Source organism: Mus musculus, chromosome 18, assembly GCF_000001635.26.
Source record: "Mus musculus strain C57BL/6J chromosome 18, GRCm38.p6 C57BL/6J".
Lineage (NCBI taxonomy): Eukaryota > Metazoa > Chordata > Mammalia > Rodentia > Muridae > Mus > Mus musculus.
The window spans coordinates 80,226,671-80,251,846 of record NC_000084.6 but is presented as its reverse complement, the minus strand read 5'-3'; the positions used below and the strand labels follow the sequence as shown (position 1 = coordinate 80,251,846).

Here is a 25,176-nt window from a genome sequence, read left to right as displayed (position 1 = left end):
TCATGAAATTCGCAGGCAAATGGATGGAACTTGAGAATATCATCCTGAGTGAGGTGACTCAGTCACAAAGAAACAAACAAGGTATGCACTCACTGATAAGTAGATATTAGCCTAGAAGTTCGGGATACCCAAGATTCAATTCACAGACCATATGAAGCCTAAGAAGAAGGAAGACCAAAGTGTGGATGCTTTAGTGCTTTTTAGAAGGATGAACAAAATACTCACAGGAGGAAATATGGAGACAAAATGTGGACCAGAGACTGAAGGAAAGACCATCCAGAGACTGCCCCACCTGGAGATCCATCCTATATACAGCCACCAAACCTGGACATGATTATGGATGGATGCCTAGAAGTGCTTGCTGATGGAAGCCTGATATGGCTGTCTCCTGAAGAAGTTCAGCCAGAGCCTGACAAATACAGAGGCAGAAGCTCGCAGTCAACCATTGGACTGAGTTTGGGGGTCCCCGATGGAGGAGTTGGAGAAGGGACTGAAGGAGCTGAGGGGCTTTGCAGCCCCATGGAGGAAGCAACAGTGTCAATAGGCTAGACATGCCCCCCCCACCCCCCCACCCCGGAGACTGGACCAACAATCAAAGAATACACATGGATCGACCTATGGCGCTGGCCTATGTGGCCTTGTTGGACATCAGTGGAAGGAGAGGGCGTTGGGCCTGAGGGTGTTCGATGCCTCAGTGTAGGGGAATGCCAGGGCGGGAGGATGGCAGTAGGTGGGTGGGGAGGCACCCTCATAGAGGCAGGGGAAGGAGGATGGGATAGGGCGATTCTGAAGGGGAGACCTGGAAAGGGGAAAGCATTTGAAATGTAAATAAAGAAAATATCCAATCAAAAAAAAAAAAAAAAGAAAGGGAAAAAAAGAAAGAGAGAGGGAAAGAAAAGAAAGAAAGAAACAAAGAAACAAAGAAAGAAAGAAGGAAGGAAAGAAAGAAAGAAAAGAAAGAGAGAAAGAAAAGAAAGAAAGAAAGAAAGAAAGAAAGAAAGAAAGAAAGAAAGAAAGAAAAAAAGGAAGGAAGGAAGGAAGGAAGGAAGAATTACATTGTGAAGGAATAAGAGATGCTTTGCAGAAACATTTTTTAGTTTTATTTATTTTTATTTTATAAGTGCACGGGTGTTTTGCCTGCATGTATGTCTATGAACCATGTATGAGCAATGCCTGAGGAGTCCAGACAAGGGTCCTGGATCCCCTTGAAACTGGAAGTTACAGACAGTTCTTAGTCACCATGTAGGCGTTAGGAATTCAGCCTGGGTCCTCTGGAGGAGCAGTCAGTGCTCTTAATCACTGCGCCATCTCTCTAGCTCACTTATGGGAAGTCCTTAACAGGGTTTTACAAGGAATGGAACTTTACTGACTCCAACTGACCCAGATAGCAAACTCTTACAGCCAGCCCTGTAAATGTCATCTGTGTGCTGTTTCCGGCAGTTGTGGTGGAATGTTTACTGTATTAGGTTGCTTTTATCTTACTGGCTTAACAACATTCCTGTCACTGCGACACATTCATACACACATGCCTTACTCTGGGTTCAGGACATGGTGGATGAAGAACACGAAGAACATAATCTAAGATTAAAGCTGGGTGTGGTGGCACATGCCTTTAATCCCAACACTTAAGAGGAAGAGGCAGGATCTCTCTGTGAGTTCGAGGCCAGCTTTATCTACATAGTGAGATCCAGGGTACCCGGAGAGCAACATGAAGAGACCCTGTCTTGAAAAAACAAACCTGTCTTGAAAAACAAAACGAACAAAAGGTTAAAGCTATTCTTCAGCTTAAGTTTTGAATGCTGATTCCACGAGAAACCCAGGACAAGTGAGGTTGGTTGTTACATTTTTTTCTCTTAAGGGGAGGTATGGTGGTTTGAATAAAATGGCCTCAGGCTCATAGGTAGTGGTGCTATTAGGAGGCGTGGCCTGTTTGGAGGAGGTGTGGCTTTGCTAGAGCAGGTGTGTCACTGGGAGTGGGTTTTGAGTTCTCAGAAGCTCAAGCCTGGCCAGTGTATCACAGTCACTTTCTGCTAGATGTAGAACACTCAGCCTCCCTTAAGTACTGTGTCTGCCTGCGTACCACCTTGCTGATAGTGGACTAAACCTCTGAACTGTAAGCCAGCCACAGTTAAACCCTTTCCTTTATAAGAGTTGCTGTGTCATGGTGTCTCTTTAATAGAAGACCCTAAGACAGCAGATTAAAGAACCTGCTAATGACAGAGTAGACTAGCAGTCTACTGTGACCTCAAGGTTGGCTTTTAGAATGTAAAAGATATTTTTCATAATAATGTGTTGGCCCAGTAGCCAATCATGTTTTGGTTGGATTTAAAGCCTACTCAATGGGACGGAACCCATGCCTAACACTGTTAATGAGGTCAAGAATCTGAGACTAGATAGGTCATGAACCTTAGGGGGAAAAACAACTACTACTATTAGTCTGGTACATTCACAGTGGTTCTCAACCTATGAGTTGCGACTTCTATGGAGATCAAATGACCTCCTCACAGGGATCACCTAAGACCATTGGAGAACCCAGATACTCGCATTATGATTCATAAGACTGGCAAGATTACAGTTATGAAGTAGCAATAGAAATAATTTTATGGTTGGGGGTCACCACAACATGAGGAACTGTGTTAAATGGTGGCAGCATTAGGGAGGTTGAGAACGACTATGCTTCAAGAACATGGTATAAAATGATTTCTAGTGACATATTGCTATATAAAACCTTAGGTCAGGAGGTAGATCCCAGTTAACACAGAAACTCACAACGGGTGCATGCACAGAATAGAAATGTTCTGCCCCAGATGGGTTCTCTACATTATATGCTCCCCTCGAGGCTCAGAGATCTATGGGGAAGAGGTAAGGGCTAGGTGTGGTGAAGGACTTCCAGGAAGCAGTATTTTCCTGACACTGGAGGGCTGACCCACATATGAACTTAGACTGTGACAGCATGCAGAAGGCCTTCATAAACCCAAGATAGACAAAATGCCAGGACCGAGAAGGGAAGTGGGCAGGAAGTCCCGCCCCTTTCCAAGGAGCCCTTGTCATTTGATAGCTACTGGGCAAGGGAAAGTCAGTTTTCTTCAGCAAAGCGACACTGGAATATCAACCATACTTATACTCCAGTGCACGCCCCATGCCCAGGAACAGTCGGCCAACACAAACCCAACTCTGTACGTTTCTTCTTCCTTCCCTTCCTCCTTCCTTCCTTTCTTTTGAGAGATAACGTGAAGTTGGGTAGGTAAAAATGTGGGGGAGACTGTGGTAGGAGCTGGAGAGGAGAATGAATGATCAAAGTCTAGTATATAAAATTCTTAAAGAATTGCCAGTAACATGTTTAAGGTTGCCTGAGAGTCTCCTGAATATGTCACCGACGGGGGAGTGAGTGAGCGTCCAGCGGCCTGGAGGCAGCTGTAGTCTGTTACCAAGCCCTGGAACTGGAACCCTTTCTGAGGTCCAGAGGGCAAGGTAGCAGCTGGGTTTGCCAGAGGGCACCCCCTCTCTGCTTCTTCCTGCCTTGGTTGTATGAAGCACTTACCTACCCAAGTGAAATGTGTTTTCTAATTTAGAATTAGCTCCTCGATGAAGGGGTTTGCAACCCCATAGGAAGAACAAAAATATCAACCAACCAGACCCCCACCCCCAGAGCTCCCAGGGACTAAGCTACCAATCAAGGAGTACACATGGAGGGACCCATGGCTCCAGCTGCATATGTAGCAGAGGATGGCCTTGTCGGGCATCAATGGGAGGAGAGGCCCTTGGTCCTATGAAGGCTCGACAGATGCCCCAGTGTAGGGGAATCAAGGGTGAGGAGGTGGGAATAGAAGGTAGGTGGAGGAGCACCCTCATAGAAGCAGGGGGAGGAGGGATGGAATGGGGGTTTCCGGGAGGGGGGAAACCGGGAAAGGGGATAACATTTGAAAAGTAAATAAAGAAAATATCCAATAAAAAAATAAATTGAATGCATTATAAGGAAAAAAACCCAGCTTTTAAAAATGTTTAAATGTGGGGGCTGGTGAGATGGCTCAGTGGTTAAGAGAGCCGACTGCTCTTCCGAAGGTCCTGAGTTCAAATCCCAGCAACCACATGGTGGCTGATAACCACCCATAACGAAATCTGATGCCCTCTTCTGGAGTGTCTGAGGACAGCTACAGTGTACTTACATATAATACATAAATAAATCTTTTAAAAAAATGTTTAAATGTATAAGGCTAAAGCTTTCAGATATTTTATTATGTCTTTATTAATATGTAATCTTGATAAATAGATAAATACAAGACTAAAAATTAGGGCAACAGCTAAACACCAGAAACTGAAAAATTCCTGTCTTACTATACAATAAGACAATGGCCTTAATAAGTCTGACAAAGAACTTGGAAAAAAAAAATAGAATTAACTCCTTGTTATCCTGGGCAGTGGTTTGCATCTTTACTTGCATACAGGAACTTCAGTCTTGAAGACTATTTTCTTGAGATCATCTATCTTCACCCTAGAGAAATGGTGTTTGGTTCCTGTCTCTCTACAGTGCACTTAAATGTCCTTTAATATTTAATGTCCATTTGCAAGGTCATTTATTAATCCCCAGATATCCAACAGAATCATATTTGTTGAGTCACAAGCAAGCTAGGAGGTTTCCTTTTTTATTAATGTGCATGATACAAATGGATCCATAACATTTCCATGATTTATGTAGAGAACAGTGACCCTGCCTCTCCTCTTTTCCAATCCTTCCCAGTCCCTCATACTCACAAGCCATCTTTTCTGTAGCAGACACCATGCAGGAAGAGCTGCAGGGGGCAGGTGAGTTTCCTGGAGACGGCCTACCATGTTGCTCAGCTGCAATGGGTGTATCCTGGAGAGGCGCGACCCCAGGGCCTTTGTCCCAGGATCGCTTCTTGCTTCTGATGTTCCTTCTCGTGTTTGTTGTTACTATACCCCTCATCTATGTGGCATGGCATGATTGAGCATGGGGAGAACCTCAGTGCCTATAGCCTGGTATGATTCTACCCTGAGTGATAGCCTACTCTGTCGGGCAAGTTTCCTGCAGATCAACATGAAAATGAACGTTCTTGAAAAAATACTGGTTAGATGTATTAATGATTTTATGGAATTCCTGATTTGATTTATGTAGTTTTAGAAAGCTAGTTTGATTCTAAAAGTTTGGAGGAAGTTAGGGTCTTTGATAGAAAGTTTGAAGTTAGAATCAAGAATAGAATGTATCCTTCCTCATGGGATACTCGGGGCTTCACAGGTTAGAAAAGGAATACAGTCAACTTTCATGTGTTATAAGCACATAATTGTACCAGCAAGAAAAATAGGCTTGGGTCAAGTAAATGATCAAAGGAAACATTCGCTCGAGGTTGGGCCCGAGTTCCTTGATCTTGTGATCCAGGGATGTGGTCATAGGTTTTGGTGTGCACCATGAAAAGGCAGGTCCTGAAGAAAGAGAAGGTGATTCCATTGTGAATATAAGGTCAGAAGATGGGTGATCAGTCAGGTTAGCTGATCAAGACTTCATGAATAAGACGTAAGATTGATGACCTGTTCCTTAGTAAATACAGGTTGTTGTCAGATGAGCATAGGGAAAAACTGGCTACTACCAACTTGGCTTTTTATAATGAGAGAAATATTGCTTTGGGGCTTACAATGAACTTGTGGAGAGAAAGATAGATGAGGAATGTAAAGTTAGGTGTAAGTTTCAAAAGCAGAATATGAAATCAATAATCCTGTTGTAATTTCCTTTTGTGTAACGATTTTAATCTGTTTCTGAAGACTATGTTTGGTGGTGATTGTTTTTAAAGCCTATGTAACTTGTGGCTATGACGTGGTTTTCTTCTTACATGGAAAACTTTGCCTTAGAGGGTATAAAAGGGCTAAGGGAAAAAATACGAGATTGGAGCCAGGTCTTCAGAGTTTACTCCCTCCACCAAAAATGTGTGAATGTGAATGTGTATATAAGTCTGTCTGTCTGTCTGTCTGTCTGTGTGTGTGTGTGGTATAGTGGTATAGCTGGATGTGTGAAGTTGTTGGAACTTGCTTCATCCACTGTGTGTGTGTGTGTGTCTGTGTGTGTGTCTGTATGTGTGAGTGTGTGTCTGTGTGATTATCTTTTCCCCTTTCTCACTGGCCCCAGAGAACTAAGTTTTGCTCCCTCAGACGAAGTCTGCTGAGTAACTTTTTACCAACTCCACGCTCCTTGGTTTTACCCCGTGGTTTTGAGGCTGGCCTTCGACATTTCTGGGGTTCTAAGTATGAGAGGAAGCACACTGTGTTTGTCCTTGTGTGTCTGGTTTCTTTTGCTCAGCATGCTGGCCTCTAGCTCCCACTTCCTGCAAATAAGAGGCTCCATTCTTCTTCAAGGCTAAATAAATTCCATTGTGTGCACAGACACACCTAGGACCTGGGCTGATTCCCTCTTGGCTATCGTGAGTATCCAAAATAAACCCAGACGTGTAAACATCTCTTTTGCGTGATAGCTTTGCTTCCTTTTGATGGATAACCAGAAGTGGTATAGCTGGATCCTGTTTATTGCTTTTTCTCCTTACTCTTTTGAGGAGAATCTATTCAGGTCATTTGCCCTTTATTGGTTGAGTTACTTGATTTTGAAATAAGTTTAGTTATTTATATATTTGGGACATTAAATTTCTATTGGAATTTCCACCCCTCTCTGGGGTCTGTCTTTTCTTCTGCTCATTGGTTCCCTTCCAATTTTTACACAATTCCCTTTGTCATTTCTTTTTTTTTTTAAGATTTATTTATTTATTTTATGCATGTGAGTACACTGTAGCTGTCTTCAGACACAGCAGAAGAGGATATCTGATCCCATTACAGATGGTTGTAAGCCACCATGTGGTTGCTGGGAATTGAACTCGGGGACTCTAGAAGAGCAGTCAGTGCTCTTAACCGCTGAGCCATGTCTCCAACACCCCACCTCCACCCCTTTGTCATTTCTTGAATTATTCCCTGGGCTATTGGAATCCCTTTAAAGAAATCCTCGCCTGTACCTGCATCTTAAAATGTCTCTTTTTTTTTTTTCCTTTTTGTTTGAGTTTTGTTGTTGTTTTGGTGGTGGTTTTTGGGGGTTTTAGGTGTTTTGTTTTGTTTTGTTTTGTTTTGTTTTGTTATATTTTGTTTGATACAGGGTCTCTGAGTGGACCTGGACTTTCTCTTTAATCCAGGCTAGCCTTGAACTCACAGAGAACCACCTGCCTCTGCCTCTGCCTCCTGAGTACTTGGACTGTAGGCATACACTACCACTGTCTGGCTTGAAATGTTTCTTGTTTTCTTATAAACACTGAAATTTTAGTTCGTACATGAATAATCTTTTGATCCATTTTGATGTTTGAAATAGCATGAGAAATAAGCAAATAGACTCAATCTTCCACACATGGTATCTCTTGTCGAAGGAGAGCTTGTCCAGATTATATGTCTGATAACCCTGTCAGGAACTGAACGGCAGTTGGCTACATGGGTTGATGTCGGTGTCTTCTATTTTATTATCCTTGTTTGTTTGTTCGTTCGTTTGTTTTGAGACAGGGTCTTTTTACATACCCTTTTACATAGTCTTGTCTGTCCTGAAACTCACTCTATAGACCAGGCTGGCCTCAAACTCTCAGAGATCTGTGGATGCCTGCAAGTGATGGAATTAATGGTGTGTGCCAACACATTGGGCTTGTATCATCACCCTCCCCTCCCCTCCCCTCCCCTCCCCTCCCCTTCCGCAGTTATACTTTCAGAATTACTCTTTTTCTCAAGATTACTTTTTTCTATTGAAGGTTTCTTGTCTTTCTATATAAACTGGGATTTTTGTAAAAAGGAGTGGATTGCATTGAATCTGCAGCCTGTTTTTGGTAGTGTGGACACTTGAACAATATTAATTCTTCCAGTCTTATAAACACTAGCTGGCTGCTTTCCACCTTGTGGTGTCTTTGTCAGCTTCCTTTTACAGTGTTTCATTATTCTTCACTATACAAAGACCAAGTGAACCTTGAGTTTGCCTTCCTTCTGCCTCTGTCTCCCAAGTGCTGGGATTAGTTATGCATCACCACACACAACCTTTGGAAGTCTTTATCTTGCATTCAATCAGTTTAATGTCTTTGGGGTCTATTACTATAGAATTGTGAGCTGTAGGTGTCCTGATGTTTCGATGTTTATTGTGTTTCTGTGGTGATCTGTTGGGGTGGACACCTCTTCCATTCATTTTTATGGTAGGGCCTTCTATGTAAGGAGCTCCCAGCCTCTGACTCTCCCTTCCCCCCTCACTCCCTCCCTTTCTCTCTAGGTGTGTGTATTAAAAATGCGTTTTATTTTTATGTGTCTGTGTGTATGAGCGTATGTATGCATGTAGTGCCCATGGAGGCCAGAGAGAATGCCGAATCCCTTAAAGATAGACTTACAAGTAGTGGCAATCTGTCTGACATAATGCTAAAAATCAAACTCTGGTCCTCTAGCCATTCCTAAGCACTGAGCTATCTCCCCAGCCCCAGTAAACTTCTCTTTATCATGTGTCTTGAAAGTATCAGTTTGCCAGGCGTGGTGGTGCACGCCTTTAATCCCAGCACTCCGGAGGCAGAGGCAGGCGGATTTCTGAGTTGGAGGCCAGCCTGGTCTACACAGTGAGTTCCAGGACAGCCAGGGCTATACAGAGAAACCCTGTCTCGAAAAAACAAAACCAAAACCAAAAAAAAAAAAAAAAAAAAAAAAAAGAATGTATCAGTTTACATGTAGTGGTGTGTTTAATTCCAGTTAACTCCAGTGTAATCTCTCAGTAGTTTCTTCTCTGTGGTTGGTAGGTCTAGACATAGAATGTATTCTCAAAAGAGCGGTGTCTCTGAGATAAATCAGGATGGCTTGTTGTGGATCACAGAGTGTAGGAGCTACTCCTACAATGGAAGTGGTCATTAGCTTTTGTCCTCCTTAGCCACTAGTGTGGTCCTTGGTGTTTCATGGGAAGTGGAGATGAGAACTATGTGGTGCTCACATCCCCCTGTGGTGCTCACATCTCCCTGTGGTGCTCACATCCCCCCTGTGGTGCTCACATCCCCCCTGTGGTGCTCACATCCCCCCTGTGGTGCTCACATCCCCCTGTGGTGCTCACATCTCCCTGTGGTGCTCACATTCCCCCTGTGGTGCTCACATCCCCCTGTGGTGCTCACATCTCCCTGTGGTGCTCACATTCCCCCTGTGGTGCTCACATCCCCCTGTGGTGCTCACATCCCCCCTGTGGTGCTCACATCTCCCCTGTGGTGCTCACATCCCCCCTGTGGTGCTCACATCCCCCCTGTGGTGCTCACATCCCCCTGTGGTGCTCACATCCCCCCTGTGGTGCTCACATCCCCCCTGTGGTGCTCACATCCCCCATGTGGTGCTCACATCCCTTCTGTGGTGCTCACAATCTGACATGGTGTCACTGATACTCACATGTGGTGTCTATGATAGCTGGTTTACTTCTCTTTGCTATAACTGGATAGGTGAATGTCCCTGAGTAGGTCGTGAGACACCTCTAGACATAGTCACGTAGGGACATCCTCAGCTTGTTCTCAGAGGGCAGGTGAGCCCTGGAGCAGCTACTTCTCCATCTCAGGTCCTCATTTCTCCAGCGGTGCAGCTTTCTAGCTGCATTTGCCCCAAACAAAGCAAGCAGGAAACCAAGATTTTATTTTCATTTGGGTTGGGTTTTTCGAGACAGGGTTTCTCTGTGTTGCCCTGACTGTCCTGAACCTTGATCTGTAGAACAGGCTGGCCTTGGGCTCACAGAGATCCACTTGCCTCTGCCTCTGGAATGCTGGAATTAAAGGGCAGAACCACCACTGCCTGGCTGGAAAATAAGACTTTTAAAAGAAACAACAGGAAATGTCATGGAGTAGGTTTTGCTTTAGTGTTAATTAAACTTAAAATCTATGCAGTCAAGATGAAGACTACTGTTCAGCAAACAAAACCACATGATCTACTGTATTATGAACCTAGATCCTTTCCGCTTCGTATCCAAGAAACCAATGCTAAATCTAATGTCATGTCCCCCCTTCTGCATATATTTTAAAGGTTTACAGTTTCAGCTATTATGCCTAGCTCTTTGATCTATTTTGAGTTAGATATTTTCCCCCATGCATCTAGAGATACAGCTAGGGAAAGTGGCACTTTTGTGACAAAGGAGATTAATTTGTGCTCTTTAAGGTAAGTCACCCAGGCGTCGCGCCTCTGTTATGTCACCCCGTCCAGGGTTCCGAATGCGAGTTTCCTCAGGCACATGCATAGTGTCCACATCGTGTCACATGTATGGGTGGGGCCTTCCGTGGTCTCAGAGCGCTGATCTTTTCCACATAGAATGAGAGCCTTGCCTGTGCGGTAGTCTCTGGCATGGCTATCTTTTCTGCAGGGGCACGGAGGGCTTGATGCTCTGGGGGGCTCATGCCTGACCCAGATCTCTGAGCTCCTCAGGTAAACTGAGGGCGCTTCCATCCATCCTTCCTTGACTCCCAGTAAGCCTGAGGACTGTTTGTCTCGGTCTCTCTCTCTCTGTCTCTCTCTCTCTGTCTGTCTGTCTCTCTCTCATACACACACACGGGGGGGGGGGCGGCGGGGGGACAGCAGGGCTCTGCGTGTGGTTCAGCAGCTGATCAGGCAAGGAGGTTGGGAGCTGCACCTAGACACACTGCTTTAACCCTGGGTCTTGAACCCTTGACCCTAAGAACTGTCTCTATCCCACTCCGAGCACATCAAGAACATTGCCCTTCTCTGCGAAGGTTCTACTTCTGGAAACTTCCTCTGGAATATTTCACGATTGCACGGTTGTTTCTCTCGGCTGGTGACTTCTCTGTTTTGCACTTTAAGATTTAGAGAGGGGTCATGGACACCCCCCACCCCTTGTCCCTGGGCTCTTACTCCACTCTTGGGAAAGCCTGTCAGGCTTCCTAAGGGGTGGTCCTAAGCTTTCTCCAACAGAACCCCCCAGGGAACAGACATCTTGTCTACCTGACCTGCTGAGTCTCTGGTGGAACCCCAATTTGAAAAGCAAACTATGTGAAGGATGTATGCAGGCATTAGCTTGAGACACACCAAGCCCCTGTCGCTGCTTGGATCAAACAGAATCTGTCTCATGGTGTCTACCAGCTCTCTGATGTCCTCCTTGAGGCTGACTATGCTGGCAATGGATGTCAGAAACACCATTCTGTAACTTGATAAGGCTCAAGCAAGAGACAACACCATTGTGAAACAGCCTCGTGTATTTTAGGCAACTGGAAGACCTTGTGTTCTGGGCTGTGATAGACTGAAGCCAGGCCAGCTAGTTGAAGCCAGACCTGCCAAAGCCTTGGCCTTATCTCTCCTGAAATATTTCCCTTTCCTCCTTAAACTGACTCAAGTGCGTCCTGGGCTTTGAAGCTTCGGTATGCTCCTGATAGGACACCCTGGATTAGACTCTCCTGTGGGAGGCCACAGCCTTTTCTCACCTACTCTCCTCACAGCTGTCTGCCAGAAGTCAGGCGCTGCTGCACAGGCTGACCGTAGAGGCTGTCTGTCTGCAGGCCTTGCAGGGCTAGTTCTCACACCCCTTCCTGCTCTCAGAGTTCGAGCAGTTCTAGTCACAACAGTTTCTGCCTCAGTCCTTCTCAGAGAAAGAAACGCTCAGAAAGACATATAAAGAACCATGCCTTAGTCACCGTTCCATTGCTGTGAAGTGGCACTATGACCTCCAGGCTCCTATTTCTTATTGGTATCATTCCAGCACCTGGCTTCCATCCTCACTGGCTGCTCTGGTCCAAGATAACCATGAAGGGCATACATTATTTGATCCAGATACAGGCCCGAAGGAGGAGGAAAGGCACAAGAAAAAACTCTGCCTCCCTCAGCTGAGTCCACGCTCAGTAGCTTCCCAGAGGCCCTTGTTAAACCCTCTTTCTTACATTAATTGGCATAATATGTGAACATTTAATGGGGGCTTGCTTACAGTTTCAGAGGGTTAGTCCATTATCATGGTGTCCCCACCGCGGTGGTGGCACACATGGCTTTGGAGAAGTAGCTGAGAGGAACATCCTGATCTGATCCGCGAGGAGACACACACACACACACACAGACACACATACAGAGACACACACACACACAGACACACATACAGACACACACACACACACACAGACACACACACACACAAACACACACACAGACACACACACACAAACACACACACAGACACACACACAGAGACACACAGAGACACATACACACACACACAGACACACACAGAGACACATACACACACACAGAGACACATACACACACACAGACACACACACACAGAGGGGTGGGAGAGATAGGGAGGGAGGTGGGGGGAGGCTGGCACAGTCTTTTAAAACTTCAAAGTTCACCCCCAGTGACACACTGCCTCCAACAAGGCCACACCTACTAATCCTTCTAATCCTTTTAAAGAGTTCTACTCCCTGGTGACTAAGCATTCAATCAAATATGTGAGTCTATCCTATGGAGGTCATTCTTACTCAAACCACCACAGACCCAAAAGGCAAAATGTCCATACTTTCAAAATCTATCATTTAAACCCTTTGATATATAATTCACATACTATAAAATTCACTCAAAGTAACTCACTCAATGGTTTTTACTGTATATATACAGGTTGTGCAGCCATGGCAGCAATCTGACATCAGAGAACTTGTCCCAAAGAAGGAGCCCCTTACCTATGAAGCACATTCCCCCCACCCCCCAGCTTTTCCTTCTATTGTAGCAACCACTTAGGTATTGCCTGTGTGGCAACCTCAGTCAGTTCCTGATGTTTCTTATAATGGATTTATTCAATAGGCAGCCTTCTGTGATGGTTTGAATGTGCTTGGCCCATGGGAAGTGGCACTATTAGGAGGTGTGGCCTTGTTGGAGAAAGTGTGTTACTGTAGGGGTGGACTTTGAGGTCTTGTGCTCAGGCTCCACTCAGGGTAGAGGAGAGTCTCCTGGCTGCCTGTGGATCAACAAGTAGAACTCTTGGCTACTCCAGCACCATGTCTGCCTACACGCTGCCGCTGCCATGTTTCCCAACATGATGAGCATGGACTGAGCCTCTGACACTGTAAGCCAACCCCAATTAAATGTTAGCCTTTGGGGTTGGAGAGATGGCCCAGCAGTTAAAAGCACTGACTGCTCTTCCAGAGGTCCTGAGTTCAAATCCCAGCAACCACATGGTGGCTCAAAACCATCTGTAATCTGATCCAATGCCCTCTTCTGGTGTGTCTGAAGACAGCTACAGTATTCTCATGTACATAAAATAAATAAACAAACCTTTAGGAAAAAAGAGGAGTGCTTAAAAAGATATAATGTGTGAAACTGTCAAAGAATAAAGAAATATTTTAAAAATAAACAAATAAATAAATGTTAACCTTTATAAGAGTTGCCTTGGTCATGGTATCTCTTCGCAGCAATGAAACACTAAGACAGCTTCCTTCCTTTGATGTCTTTGAAGTTCACTTTGTTGTATGTATCAGTATTACACTCCTTCTGTCGAGGCATAGCAGTCACATGTGCACATACCTCCCGTCTGTCTGTCTGTCTGTCTGTCTGTCTGTCTATCTGGTTGTTTCCTCCTTGAATGCTTCGATGACTGAGTACTGCTGTAAAGGGTGTGCACATCTCCGTGTGGGTGTATGCTGCTGTTTCTTGCACACACCTAGGAGTGGAATGTAGTCATGTGACGATACTGTTTACCTGTATTTTCCAAAGGGGACAAACGATTGCCCTTCCTCCTGGCATCCCCAGGGGTGTGAAGCAGGGGCTTATCATGGGTCCTCGTGAGTAGTGGTGTTGGGAGCCTTTGCTTGTAAGGCCGTGTTCTGTTATTTTTTGTTTTGTTCTGTTTTAAAGATTTATTTATTATTATATCTAAGTACATTGTAGCTGTCTTCAGACAGCACCAGAAGAGGGAGTCAGATCTCATTACAGATGGTTGTGAGCCACCATGTGGTTGCTGGGATTTGAACTCATGACCTTTGGAAGAGCAGCCGCTGCTCTTAACCACTGAGCCATCTCTCCAGCCCCAGTGTTCTGTTTAAGTTTTAACTTTTTTTTTTCCATGTGTAGGAATGCTTTATGCTCTCAAGCACACAATGTACATGCAGTGCTCATGGAGGCCGGAAGAAGGCCTTAGATCTCCTGGAACTGGAGTTATTGAGGAGCCATGAGGGGTTCTGGGAACCAAACCCTCGTCCTCTGCAAAACCAGCAAGGCCCAAAGAACCATCTCTTCAGCTGCCCTGCCCCCATCTGTTTAAACAGAGTTGCAGAGCAGGTGGCTCAATGCGCTATCTCTGGGCCAGGCTCTCGAGGTACTGCAGTGACCTAAATAGTCACAGTCGTCAGCCTTCAGCCCAAAACGTGCAGATGTGTAAACAAAAAAAGCAACCTGATAAAATCGTGGTCCTGGGAAATCCACCACAAGGTGACCTATGAGCCACAGCTCAGATCTAAAATGGAAAGGGACCCTGAGATCTTGTTTCCCACAGCGAAACCAGCTCAGTCTTGGTGTCTGAGCATTGAGCAGTTAAAGACACTCGGCTCTGAAGCTGACACACATCCTTAGGTCTTCAGAAATGACAAATTTACTGTAACTCTGATCCAGTTGCCCAGTTTGGTGTGCCGTCGGCTGCTGGCAGCTGTGGGGTCCCAGTAAGAGGAGACACATCGTAGAAAAGTTTGTTCCTAGACAAAAGCTAGGATTTGGGGTCCAAAGAGCAAGACAGGAGAGTCACTTACAGTGATGGACAGTTGACTGTTGGTGTGAGACAGAAGCTCTAGTGATGGAGGGACAGGGTGGGTGTGCTTAATGCATTTGCGCTGTGCATTCAGAAGTGGCCCGGGGTGCTCACTATCCAGTCGTGTTTATTGCGCCGCGGCACATTTGAATAACTACCCACAGGGTTCCTCCCAGGTCACCTACTCTGAAGGATGAAAACACCCAGCAAAGCCGGATTGGCCAGCTGCTGCTGGTCTGGTGCGCACCTGCCCCCGCGCTCGCTCTCTGGGTTTACCCGTGGCCAGCTCTAAGCGCGACACTTGCTGGGTCCACCTAAGACCCAGGACCCCGGACTGTTAAGCTGGTGTGGATGGACACCCGGACGCCGGAAGTTCCCTGTGGGGACTTGCTGCAGAACGCGGTGAGTGACGCGTGCCCTAGGGCTCTGAGGACCAAGGTCGCCGGTTTTAGGGTACTGGAAGGGATCGTGGCCGCAGCCGTGGGGATGCTAGGAAACTAAAGTCCTGAGCCAAAGTCGTGATGGCGGACGCTGGGCAGCTGGGGATGCAACTTGTTCCTACAGAGCCTGGACCTTTGTCCCATACCTGGCTCATCCGCTTCCCCCCTCACCCTCCCCCCCTCCAGTTCTATCCCACGTCCCTAGTCAGGTGTCCATCTGGGAGCGTCTTTCCCTTCCTCCAAATCCCGCCCCATGTCCTAGATCCCGCCCACCCCTCCTTTTCTTCCTAAAGCCCAAGCGCCGCCCATTCCTTCCCTGCCTGATATATTCTACAACCCCCGTCAAGGCCAGTAAGTCTGTTACCCTGGCAGGTCGTACGTTTAAAAGAATCTGTTAGAGTCTACATCGTCTACATTCTTCTTCTGAACGGCCCACTGCCGCAGGGAACCTGCACAGAGGAGCGTAGGGTCCGGGTTCGAGGATTTGCGCTTCCATCTGTATGGGCACCGCAGGCTTGGGACAAAGATTACTCACTTAAGATGTGTAGACCATAAAGTATCAAACCGAAGCCTTGCAGTCACCACAGTGGCATTTCTGTATGGTTTGTGCCGTGTGCTATTAAACAGCCAAAGCGAATACAAAGGGTCCACGGGCCTTTGATACGCCTTGGACTGTAGCGACAGGGTGACTGCTTCCTGCGTTGATAGTGGAGTTTACAGCTTTGCCCATTCTTTAGATATGTCCATCATAGAGGGGCAATTTGTTCCTAGGGATGTAACTGCTTGTAATCCCAGAGCTCCAGAATAGAGGTGGGCAGATCTGAGTTCCAGACGTTGCCAATAAATAAATAAATAAATAAAATAAAAATAAAAAAATTCAGGTGCCCCACGGCGCGGTGGGCAATACTTATATTCCCAACACTGCAAGGCAAAAGGAAATCAACGCAAGCTGGAGGCCAGCTGGGTTCATGCAGTGAGTTCCAGTCCAGTCAGGGCTACATAGGGAGACCCTGTCTCAATACGCAACAACAAAGTTAATGGGTGTATTTGTTTAGGTTAGTCCACGGTATGTATTTACAATGTCCTATACTAATAGTAAATACCTTATTTATTTAGTTACTTACCTAAGATTCACTTTTCAGGCTGAGAATCTACTTCTAGAGGTTGAAGAACATTTCCAAGCTCTGACTACAACATTAAACCTCAGAAATATCCTTTCCTCTTCTTACCGAACACCCTAAAGCCGTTGGTTGTTGATCGCTGTGGGGTAGCTTCCTGTTCTCTGCCATTAGTGTATGGCAGTTTATACGTGGTCTCCCAGGATTTACATCGGCGCTTCTCTGTGGCATCTGGATGCATTAAGTATCAGGCATCTGAGCGGCTTGTACTCAGCTCAGGGAGCAAATGTGCCACCCAGGCTGAGGGGCTGCCCTGCAAGCCTAACTGAACTAGTCTGGTCTGCCACACAGACTCCATGGCCATCGGGAACTTTAGAGAGCAGAGCTGATGGTCTCCAGCCAGGAAGGGTGTGGTTCGCCACACTTCATTTTGACCAGAACAAGCAATTCAGTCTTGTGTCACAGAAAAATGAAATCAAACAATTAGAATATAAATGTTCAGTCCCAAACTCTACATGTCAGTGAACTTCTCTATATTTAGAATGGCCAGGGGGACTGGGCAGTGGGTGACTGTGTGATGTCTTTACTTGTGAGTTCATTAGAATATAGTTATTTCATAAAAATTTGAAATAAATTAGATTTTACAGTTCGTGTAACTCTAGGTTAAATTGCCCCAACTCTTGCCCAATCTAAGGGTTTTGTTTTGTTTCGTTTTACATCATTAAATTCACTTTTCAGAAAAATCATAGGAAGGGGCTGGAGAGATGCCCAGCAGCTAGGAGCGTTTGCTGCCCTTGCAGAGAGACCAGGTTTGCTTCCCAGAACCCACGCTCAAGGGATCCCATATCCACTTTGGTCTCCTCAGGCACCGGGCATGTTTGTGGTGAATATAAATACACCCAGGGAAAACACTTACACAGTAAAATAAGTCTTAAATAATAAATCAAGTGGAGATGACTCAGCTTGTAAGGATGCTTGCTGCCTGAGACTTAGTTCAGGCCATGGGGCCCATGCTGAAGGGAGAGAACAGCCTGCAGAGTGTTGTCACCTGACCTCAAACCTGCGTCATTGTATACATACACATTGTATACATACATACACCCCCACACACAAACACGTACATACCCCCACACACACACAAACACATGCACACCCACAAGCACATACATATACACACACAAACAAATACACACACCCACACACACAAACACATGCACACCCACAAACACATACATATACACACACAAACAAATGCACACACACAACACATACATATACACACACAAACAAATACACCCACACACACAAACACATGCACACACACAAACACATACATATACACACACAAATACACACACCCACACACACAAACACATGCACACACACAAACACATACATATACACACAAACAAATACACACACCCACAAACACATACATACACCCCCCCACACACACAAACACATATACACACAAACACATATATACACACACACAAACACATACAAACATACACAACACAAACACATACACACACACTCACCACACACACAAATGCATACACATAGACAAACACACATACAAAACCACACACACAAATGCATACACACAAATGCATACACACACAAACACATATACACACATACTTACCACACACACACATTTTCACACCACACAAACTAAATATTTTTTTAATTAAACCATGAGAAAGTTATCTTAAACAGAGCTTATTCCATTGTATATAAACTCAGATTTAGGAAAAAAAATTTTTTTTTACTAGACTCAGGTCCTTGAGCCTATTTGCAGCAAGGAGAGATGTTTTCAAACTTGGTCCACAGCTGAAGGTTAAGGACAACGTGCTAAGAAAAGCTGAGGGAAGGTTATAGCCGACTCAGGGCAGCCGTACTCCCTCAGTGTGAAAGCTTCTAGCCCACGTGTCCAGGGGCCTGGGCAGGGCAGGCACAAACTGAAGCAGAATTTCTCCACGAGCTGGGCTCGCTGGACCACATAGGCATTCTCCTTGACTTTGTACTGGAAGAGATGGGAAGTCGCATCGAGGACTTACAGAGAAACGTGGATGACCTCATGACTCAGGCCGGGATCGAGAATTCTATCAAAGAACCAGCGGTAAGGCCGGCCGTCGATAAGGCAGTGCCTTTCGGGTGTTTCCCCTTCTGTTTTCCCTAGTGAATTGCCATCCCTGATTACTAAGTGAAAAGCCTTTGGTACCAATGAGAAATGCTTCCAGGTGCTTTTTGACAGCTAAAGCACGGTCATGGTTCCTGAAAACATACATAATTCAAATGAAAACTCTCATCTAAAAATCAGATTTTAGTAAAGTATTTTTCATCTTTACTCCTTAAGTCAGTTTTCAGCCACAGTATAAATTATAATGAAAGAAAGGCTGGGACGGTGGCCAACCGTTACATTTGTCAGAACATTTAAATAATGAAATATGTTGTTTGATGGCAACATATTGAGCCCTATTCCATCCCATGAGCACCCCAGAGGAAGACACTCAGCATCTGTCATGGAAGCATTCCCTTTCTATGGAATTTCAGTCTCAAGGAACAAATAAATCCTGGTTTAGGTTTAGACTGTGTATATTATATACCCATGTGTCATACATAGAGGCACATCTTATAAAATACTTAGGCGTGTTATGACATGGTCTTCTGACTACATATTAGGTCTCAATGAGCATTTTTTAAATAGTTTTTTTTCTTTAAATTCATTTATCTTATTTGTATGAGTGCACACTGTAGCTGTCTTCAGACACACCAGAAGAAGGCAAACAATCCCATTACAGATGGTTGTGAGCCACCATGTGGTTGCTGGGAATTGAACTCAGGACCTTGGGAAGAGCAGTCAGTGCTCTTAACCGCTGAGCCATCTCTCCTGCCTGAGCAGTTTTTGTTTTTGGTTTTTGGTTTGGTTTTTTTGAGACAGGGTTTCTCTGTGTAGCCCTGGCTGTCCTGGAACTCACTTTGTAGGCCAGGCTGGCCTTGAACTCAGAAACCGGACTGCCTCTGCCTCCCGAGTGCTGGGATTAAAGGCGTGTGCCACCACGCCCGGCTCTGCCTGAGCATTTTTATATTAGCATACATTAGCATTATGACATTTTATTTCTTTAGTTCCAACATATGTGTGTGTGTGTGTATGTATGTGTACATGCATGTATGTGAGCACATGTGCCAGAGATGAGAGGGCAAACAACCTGTGGGGGCTGCTTCTCTTCTACCATGTGGCACTAGGAAGCTGACTCAGGTCATCAGGCTGGGTAGCAAGTGCCTTCACCCTGAGTCACCCCCCTGGCCCCATTATGATGCTGCTATACACATGTGACATTCTACTGTCTTCTATTCACCCCCCCTCCCCGAACTTCCAGTTGCTGCCTCCATACCCTCCCATGCGCATTGTGCAGTTTAAATACCTTTTTTTAAAACTTCTTTCTCACAATCAATTTATGGCAAATTACCCCTACATATGCAGTTAAATCAGAGCTGGGTCGCCTACTGATGACGTATGGATATCCAAATCACCAGCTTTCAAAGCACTGGAGAAACAAGCACAGACAACATAGGGAGGTCCCATTCCCAAATCTCAAAATGACAAAATAAAAATAAAACTTCTGACTGTAGGCAGAACATGTAGATTTACTTCTAAAAGTTCTATCAAACATGTCCCAGTCACCCAGGTGTCTCCAGGCCCTGTGGGCTACAAACCTCCCACCCTCTCGTTCCCTACGCTGTCATCTTTTGAGACCAGGACAACTGGATGACAGCAGGAACAGGCAGGCCTGGTCTCCATGATACACTGGCTTGAGTGTTACTCTGACAGTCACCCAGTGGGGTGAACTCCCCAAGCTCTGGCTTCTGTGTCCCCTTGATTTATTTAAAAATGGACTAGAGTAGGCTTAGATGTCACACTGAGTGGTTAAGTAGTTGTCAGATATTTGTTTCTGCCATACGCAGTCGCCAAAGGCAACTTGGCTTAGACCTTTTTTTTAATTAGGTATTTATTTCATTTACATTTCTAATGCTATCCCAAAAGTCCCCCACACCCTCCCCCACCCACTACCCCACCCACCCACTCACACTTCTTGGCCCTGGCGTTCCCCTGTACTGAGGCATATAAAGTTTGCACGACCAATGGGCCTCTCTTTCCACTGATGGAGGACTAGACTATCTTCTGATACATATGCAGCTAGAGTCAAGAGCTCCGGGGTACTGGTTAGTTCATAATGTTGTTCCACCTATAGGGTTGCAGATCCCCCCAGCTCCTTGGGTACTTTCTCTAGCTCCTCCATTGGGGGCCCTGTGATCCATCCTATAGCTGACTGTGAGCATCCACTTCTGTGTTTGCTAGGCCCCGGCATAGTCTCACAAGAGACAGCTATATTAGGGTCCGGCTTAGACCTTTTTTAATGTTTATTTAAACACTGTTAAAAATCTTCCAGATTAAAGACCTACATAATTAGAATACTTGCCCCGGTTTGTGCTCTCTCTTGGCTGGGGGCTTCATATTAAAAATCTGGCAACTATTGGGGAGACATCTTATACCCTTACTAAAAACCCTTATATTTGATGGAGTCATGTTTTATCTGCACAGTCTCTTCTGCATGCAGTAAATGCAGAATGTTGTCTAGAAGGTCCTGTCCCCTTCCCACCAGAGGACAGTGAGTGGTCAGTCATAGTGCCAGACCCTGGGGACCTGCTGCTGCTCCATCGCCTGAAAGTGCATGCTGTTCATGCAATCGGAGCTCTGGATACACTGTGACTCTTACCTGAATGAAGAAAGCAAAATCCATCATTTAAGAATCTCTCTGTACTGGATTTTGCCTCTATATAAATGTTTAACAATTCCTGGTAATTATGGAATTTTATTGGAAATTTCAATTGAATTTATTTAACTGAACATTAATTGATCGGTAATATAAGGGGTGTAAATAAACTAATCTCTTTCAAAATTCTCTTTCAGACCTGAAGATGTTAAACGAGTCACGTGGGATTGCTAAAACAAAAACTACACCATACGTCTGAGTAATAATAATCTATGCAGTATGAATTTTGATGTTCATTTAAATTTTTTTTGGACACTTAAAATTAAACCCAGGGCCTAAACTATAGGCAAGTGGCTACCAACGAGCTATACCCTAACCCACTGAAAACTAAAATTCACTTTAACAAATGAAGAACAAAGCTGGGCCATAATGGCACATGCCTTCAACCCCAGCACTTGGGTGGCAGAGGCATGCAGCCAGTCTGGCCTACAGAGGGAGTTCCAGGACAGCCAGGGCTACACAGAGAAACCCTGTCTAGCAAAACAAACAAAATGAAAAGAAAAGCAATAAAATAATAACATAATCCACAAGGTGACTACTTACCAATGACGAGACTTGTGAAAAAGGACAAATTATTGCAAATCACGGAAGAATGCACTCACTCTATTAGTTCATACCTAGTCCAAATTAAATTTCTACTTGGCTTTAAAAACGGTCATAGCCTTCTGATGTAGGTGCTTTTAGTTATTTTTATTTTTTGTATTTTGTATTTTTCACACGGTACTATTTTATCACATTCTCACCCTTCCCCTACTACTCTCATATCCTTCCCTCCCCATTCTCCCAGTTTCAGGATTTTCTTTCTTTCTCCCCACCTCCCCCCACCTATGCCTATATGCCTCTCTCTGCTTCCTGAGTGATGGCATCAAAGATGTGTGCCACCACCACCTGGCCAATGTTCTTCTAAGCATATGAGCCTGCTAATACATTTTTTATTTTTTAAAAAAACCTTATGTGTATGGAGGTTTTGCTTGCATGTATGCCAGTGCATCTGTGTGCCGTATTTGAGAAGCCAGAAGAGGGTGTTGGATCTCATGAAACTGGAGTAAAAGTTGGTTGTTAGTGCCCATGTGGCTGCTGGGAATCTAATCCAGGCCATTAGGAAGATCAATGCTCTTAAGCTGCGGAGCCATCTCGATCGTCTCATTTGTATCCATTTTCCAATAACTACTGTAGCTCCCTCCTGCCAGTCACTCCTACCTCCAAGACTCAACTTATCATAACCAGGCTAAGAAAACCCAAGGGCAACTGTTCTACCAACTGACAACCTCAGAGCTGAGCCAACTCAGCACATAGGAACTAGAAAAGCAAGCGGCTCCATAGCAACCAGACTGTTTCATCTCTCACCTTGGGGGCAGATGCTCCCCCCCCCCAGAGAGTTTCCCTGTGCCTTGGGGTGAAATTCACCCCACCAAGGAATCACTGCAGGACAGAATCAGGTCAAGATAATTCGATGGCTTCTTAGCCTTTCGAATAGTTACTCAAACCAGTGTAAAATAGCTGTTGTCATCTAAAGGGTCTTTTGTTTATTAAAAGGTATTCCTACATAATAGAAAGTTAAAGTCACCCCAATTCTACCTCTAATTGGTTCCGATGACACTTGTCCTATGGAGTTTAATAGATTCAGTTTTGTTCCCTATAATTTAATAGCCTATTTTCTTTATCTACCACAACGTTGTTCCTTGCGAAAATTCCACACATCGCCCCCAAGCGGCTGCCTAATATTCCAGTATATGGCAATAAACATCCAGGCTTCTGAAGGTTTGCTAGTTCTTGGACACTGTGATCATTACTTGATTTCAATGCATTATTAATAACGTCATTGTGAGAAATTACCCAACAACCTTCAGCAAGCCAGAAGCTTCACTCAATCCCCAGCATCCCACCAAACACACCTAAGGAAGGAAGTGCCACCCAATGCTCCCAGTGACGGTGGGCGTCTTCTGATCTTAAAACGTGCGCCTTAGATGGGATCATTCATGTCTGATGGTCTTGGTGGTTTGAAATAACGTCGGTGATATCTGACTGGGTGCTAAATTTCAAAGTGTCTTAGTCATAACTGTAATTTTAGCAGAGTCACAGGGGATGTTTGAAATGAGTCATACAGACCTGAGATTCATCAGCACCAGCATCAGCATCAGCATCAGCATCAGCACCAGCATCACAGAAACCAGGCAGTCAGTGGCGCATGCCTGCAATCTCTGTGACAGGGACGCAGAGGCAGGGAGATCATGAGTTTGAGGCCAGCCTTGGCACTGTAACAGATGCCAGTTCTCAAAACCAAGAGCAAACAAAAGTGAACAAACGAACCCCTCACAGAGTTTACATATCCATTGTCCCAGAAACGAGTCCTCACTGGCCTTCCACGAGCCTCTGTACATTTGTCCGTCCAGCTTACTTTCTGAACCCCGCCTTGGGGTTTAATTTAAAATTAAGGACCTGTGGGGGCTGCCTTTAATCCTAGCACTTAGGAGACAGAGGCAGGCAGGTCTCTGTGAGTTTAAGTGGCCTGGTCTTAGTGAGTTCTAAGCCAGCCAGGGTTACAGGGTTAGTCTCCAAAGCAAACAAACAAACAAAAACAAAAAAAACAATTATGTTTTTAATCAGTTGAAAAATTAATTTTGAGATGGGATTACCCACCCACCACCAAGGGATTGCCCCATACTTTAACCTCAGGTTGTGCCTTGCTCTGTGTTGTATCTGTCATGCCTTCTTTGTGGGTCCAGAGCAGGCAGGGGTGTCCACCCTCAGGGCTCCAAAATGGACAGCAGGAACACCATGTGTCAGGTCTGTCATGAATGCTCAAAGGCTGCACAGGCAGCCCACAGCTTTCTGTATCTTGCTGTTTGCTGTACTGGGCTCACCAGTTGGAACGTGGGCCTCTGGACCAACGACTCAGTGCTATGCAACAGTCACTGGACTACTTTCTCTGGTCTGTGCCTGGTGTGGCTTCTGAATAGTGAGTGCTGCAAGAGGTTGCCTCTCTGCTTGTATACACTGGCTACTTTGTATATCTCTGCAAACTTGATGGTGTTCTCCTTCTGACCCCTCTCGGTTTAGTCTTCATCTTGAGTAATTCCTGGGTTTTGCCTAAGGGGCATCCTGGAAAGTTTGGAGATGACTCTCCAGGTACAGAGAGAGAACCACGGCTGGCTTCAGTTGCATCAAGGCTGGAATAGGTGATCAAGGCACTGTTAAGCAGCCTGGGAGCACCAGGGAGGATGGTCAGTCACTGAGAGAGCCAACCAGGAGCATAACTTCCGTATCTGTGTCTGAATGTTTACACACCCCAGCTGCTGTGTTTATACACAGACCCAGGGCAGCTGTGTTTGGAAAGAAGGTCTCTAAGGAAGTAATTAAGGGTTAATGAGGTCACAAGGGCAGGCCCCTGATCCAGTAGGCCTGGCGTCCTCATAAGAGGCACAAAGTTGGCTCTTTCTCTGTGTGCACAGTAAGGAAAGCCCACGAGGACGCTGTGCTCCGCAAGCCAGTGACATGAAGCTCAACTCTCTCCGGACTTTGGACTCGTTCTTCCAGAACTGAGAAAACACGCTTCCACTGTTTAGTCTGTTCACTCTGTTCTGAGAGTCCAAGCAGGCAAAGAGCGAGAGGAACGATGTGGAAACAGACACTGCCTGCCACCCTGCTCTCCTAACATCTGAAAAGCTAGTGTCGATAAAGTATAATTCTAATTTCATGCCATTCACCCACACACAGTTCACAACGATAACCCTGATATCTGTGGTGCAAACACAGTTGGTTTTAGCACATGTTCATCATCTCAAAGAAACCCTGCAGCTCCATGCCCACTTCCTACCTCATGCCCATGTCCTAAGCAACCACCAACCTCTTTCTGTCCAAGGGGACTTGCCCGTCCGCACATTTCATGTGTTCACCCACTCATGGACACCTGGGCTTCTGCATCTTTGCTGCTGTGGGTATTCGTTCTGTTCTCTTGGGTCTATACCTAGGAGCGACAGCGATGATAACATATTGAACTTTGTGAGATAGCCTCACCAGCAACTTAG

The 25,176-nt window shown here is 45.3% G+C and overlaps 1 protein-coding gene across 3 annotated transcripts; it reads left to right on the top strand.

Moving 5' to 3' along the window:
- The first annotated feature begins 1,744 nt into the window (after positions 1-1,744).
- On the top strand, positions 1,745-22,908 carry Hsbp1l1 (heat shock factor binding protein 1-like 1). Of its 3 annotated transcripts, none has more exons than XM_006526518.4 (5): positions 1,745-1,830; positions 14,926-15,151; positions 16,332-16,398; positions 18,338-18,432; positions 21,286-22,908. In XM_006526518.4, exons 2-5 carry the CDS (start codon positions 15,101-15,103, stop codon positions 21,289-21,291), a joined length of 219 nt encoding a protein of 72 aa, XP_006526581.1. In that variant the 5' UTR covers positions 1,745-1,830; positions 14,926-15,100; the 3' UTR covers positions 21,292-22,908. The 3 variants fall into 3 exon arrangements, with proteins under 3 accessions (XP_006526581.1, NP_001129653.1, XP_006526580.1); NM_001136181.1 differs by lacking the exon at positions 1,745-1,830 and adding an exon at positions 4,745-4,803 and having other exon boundaries at positions 21,286-22,096; XM_006526517.4 differs by lacking the exon at positions 1,745-1,830 and having other exon boundaries at positions 14,022-15,151.
- Positions 22,909-25,176: the final 2,268 nt, after the last annotated feature.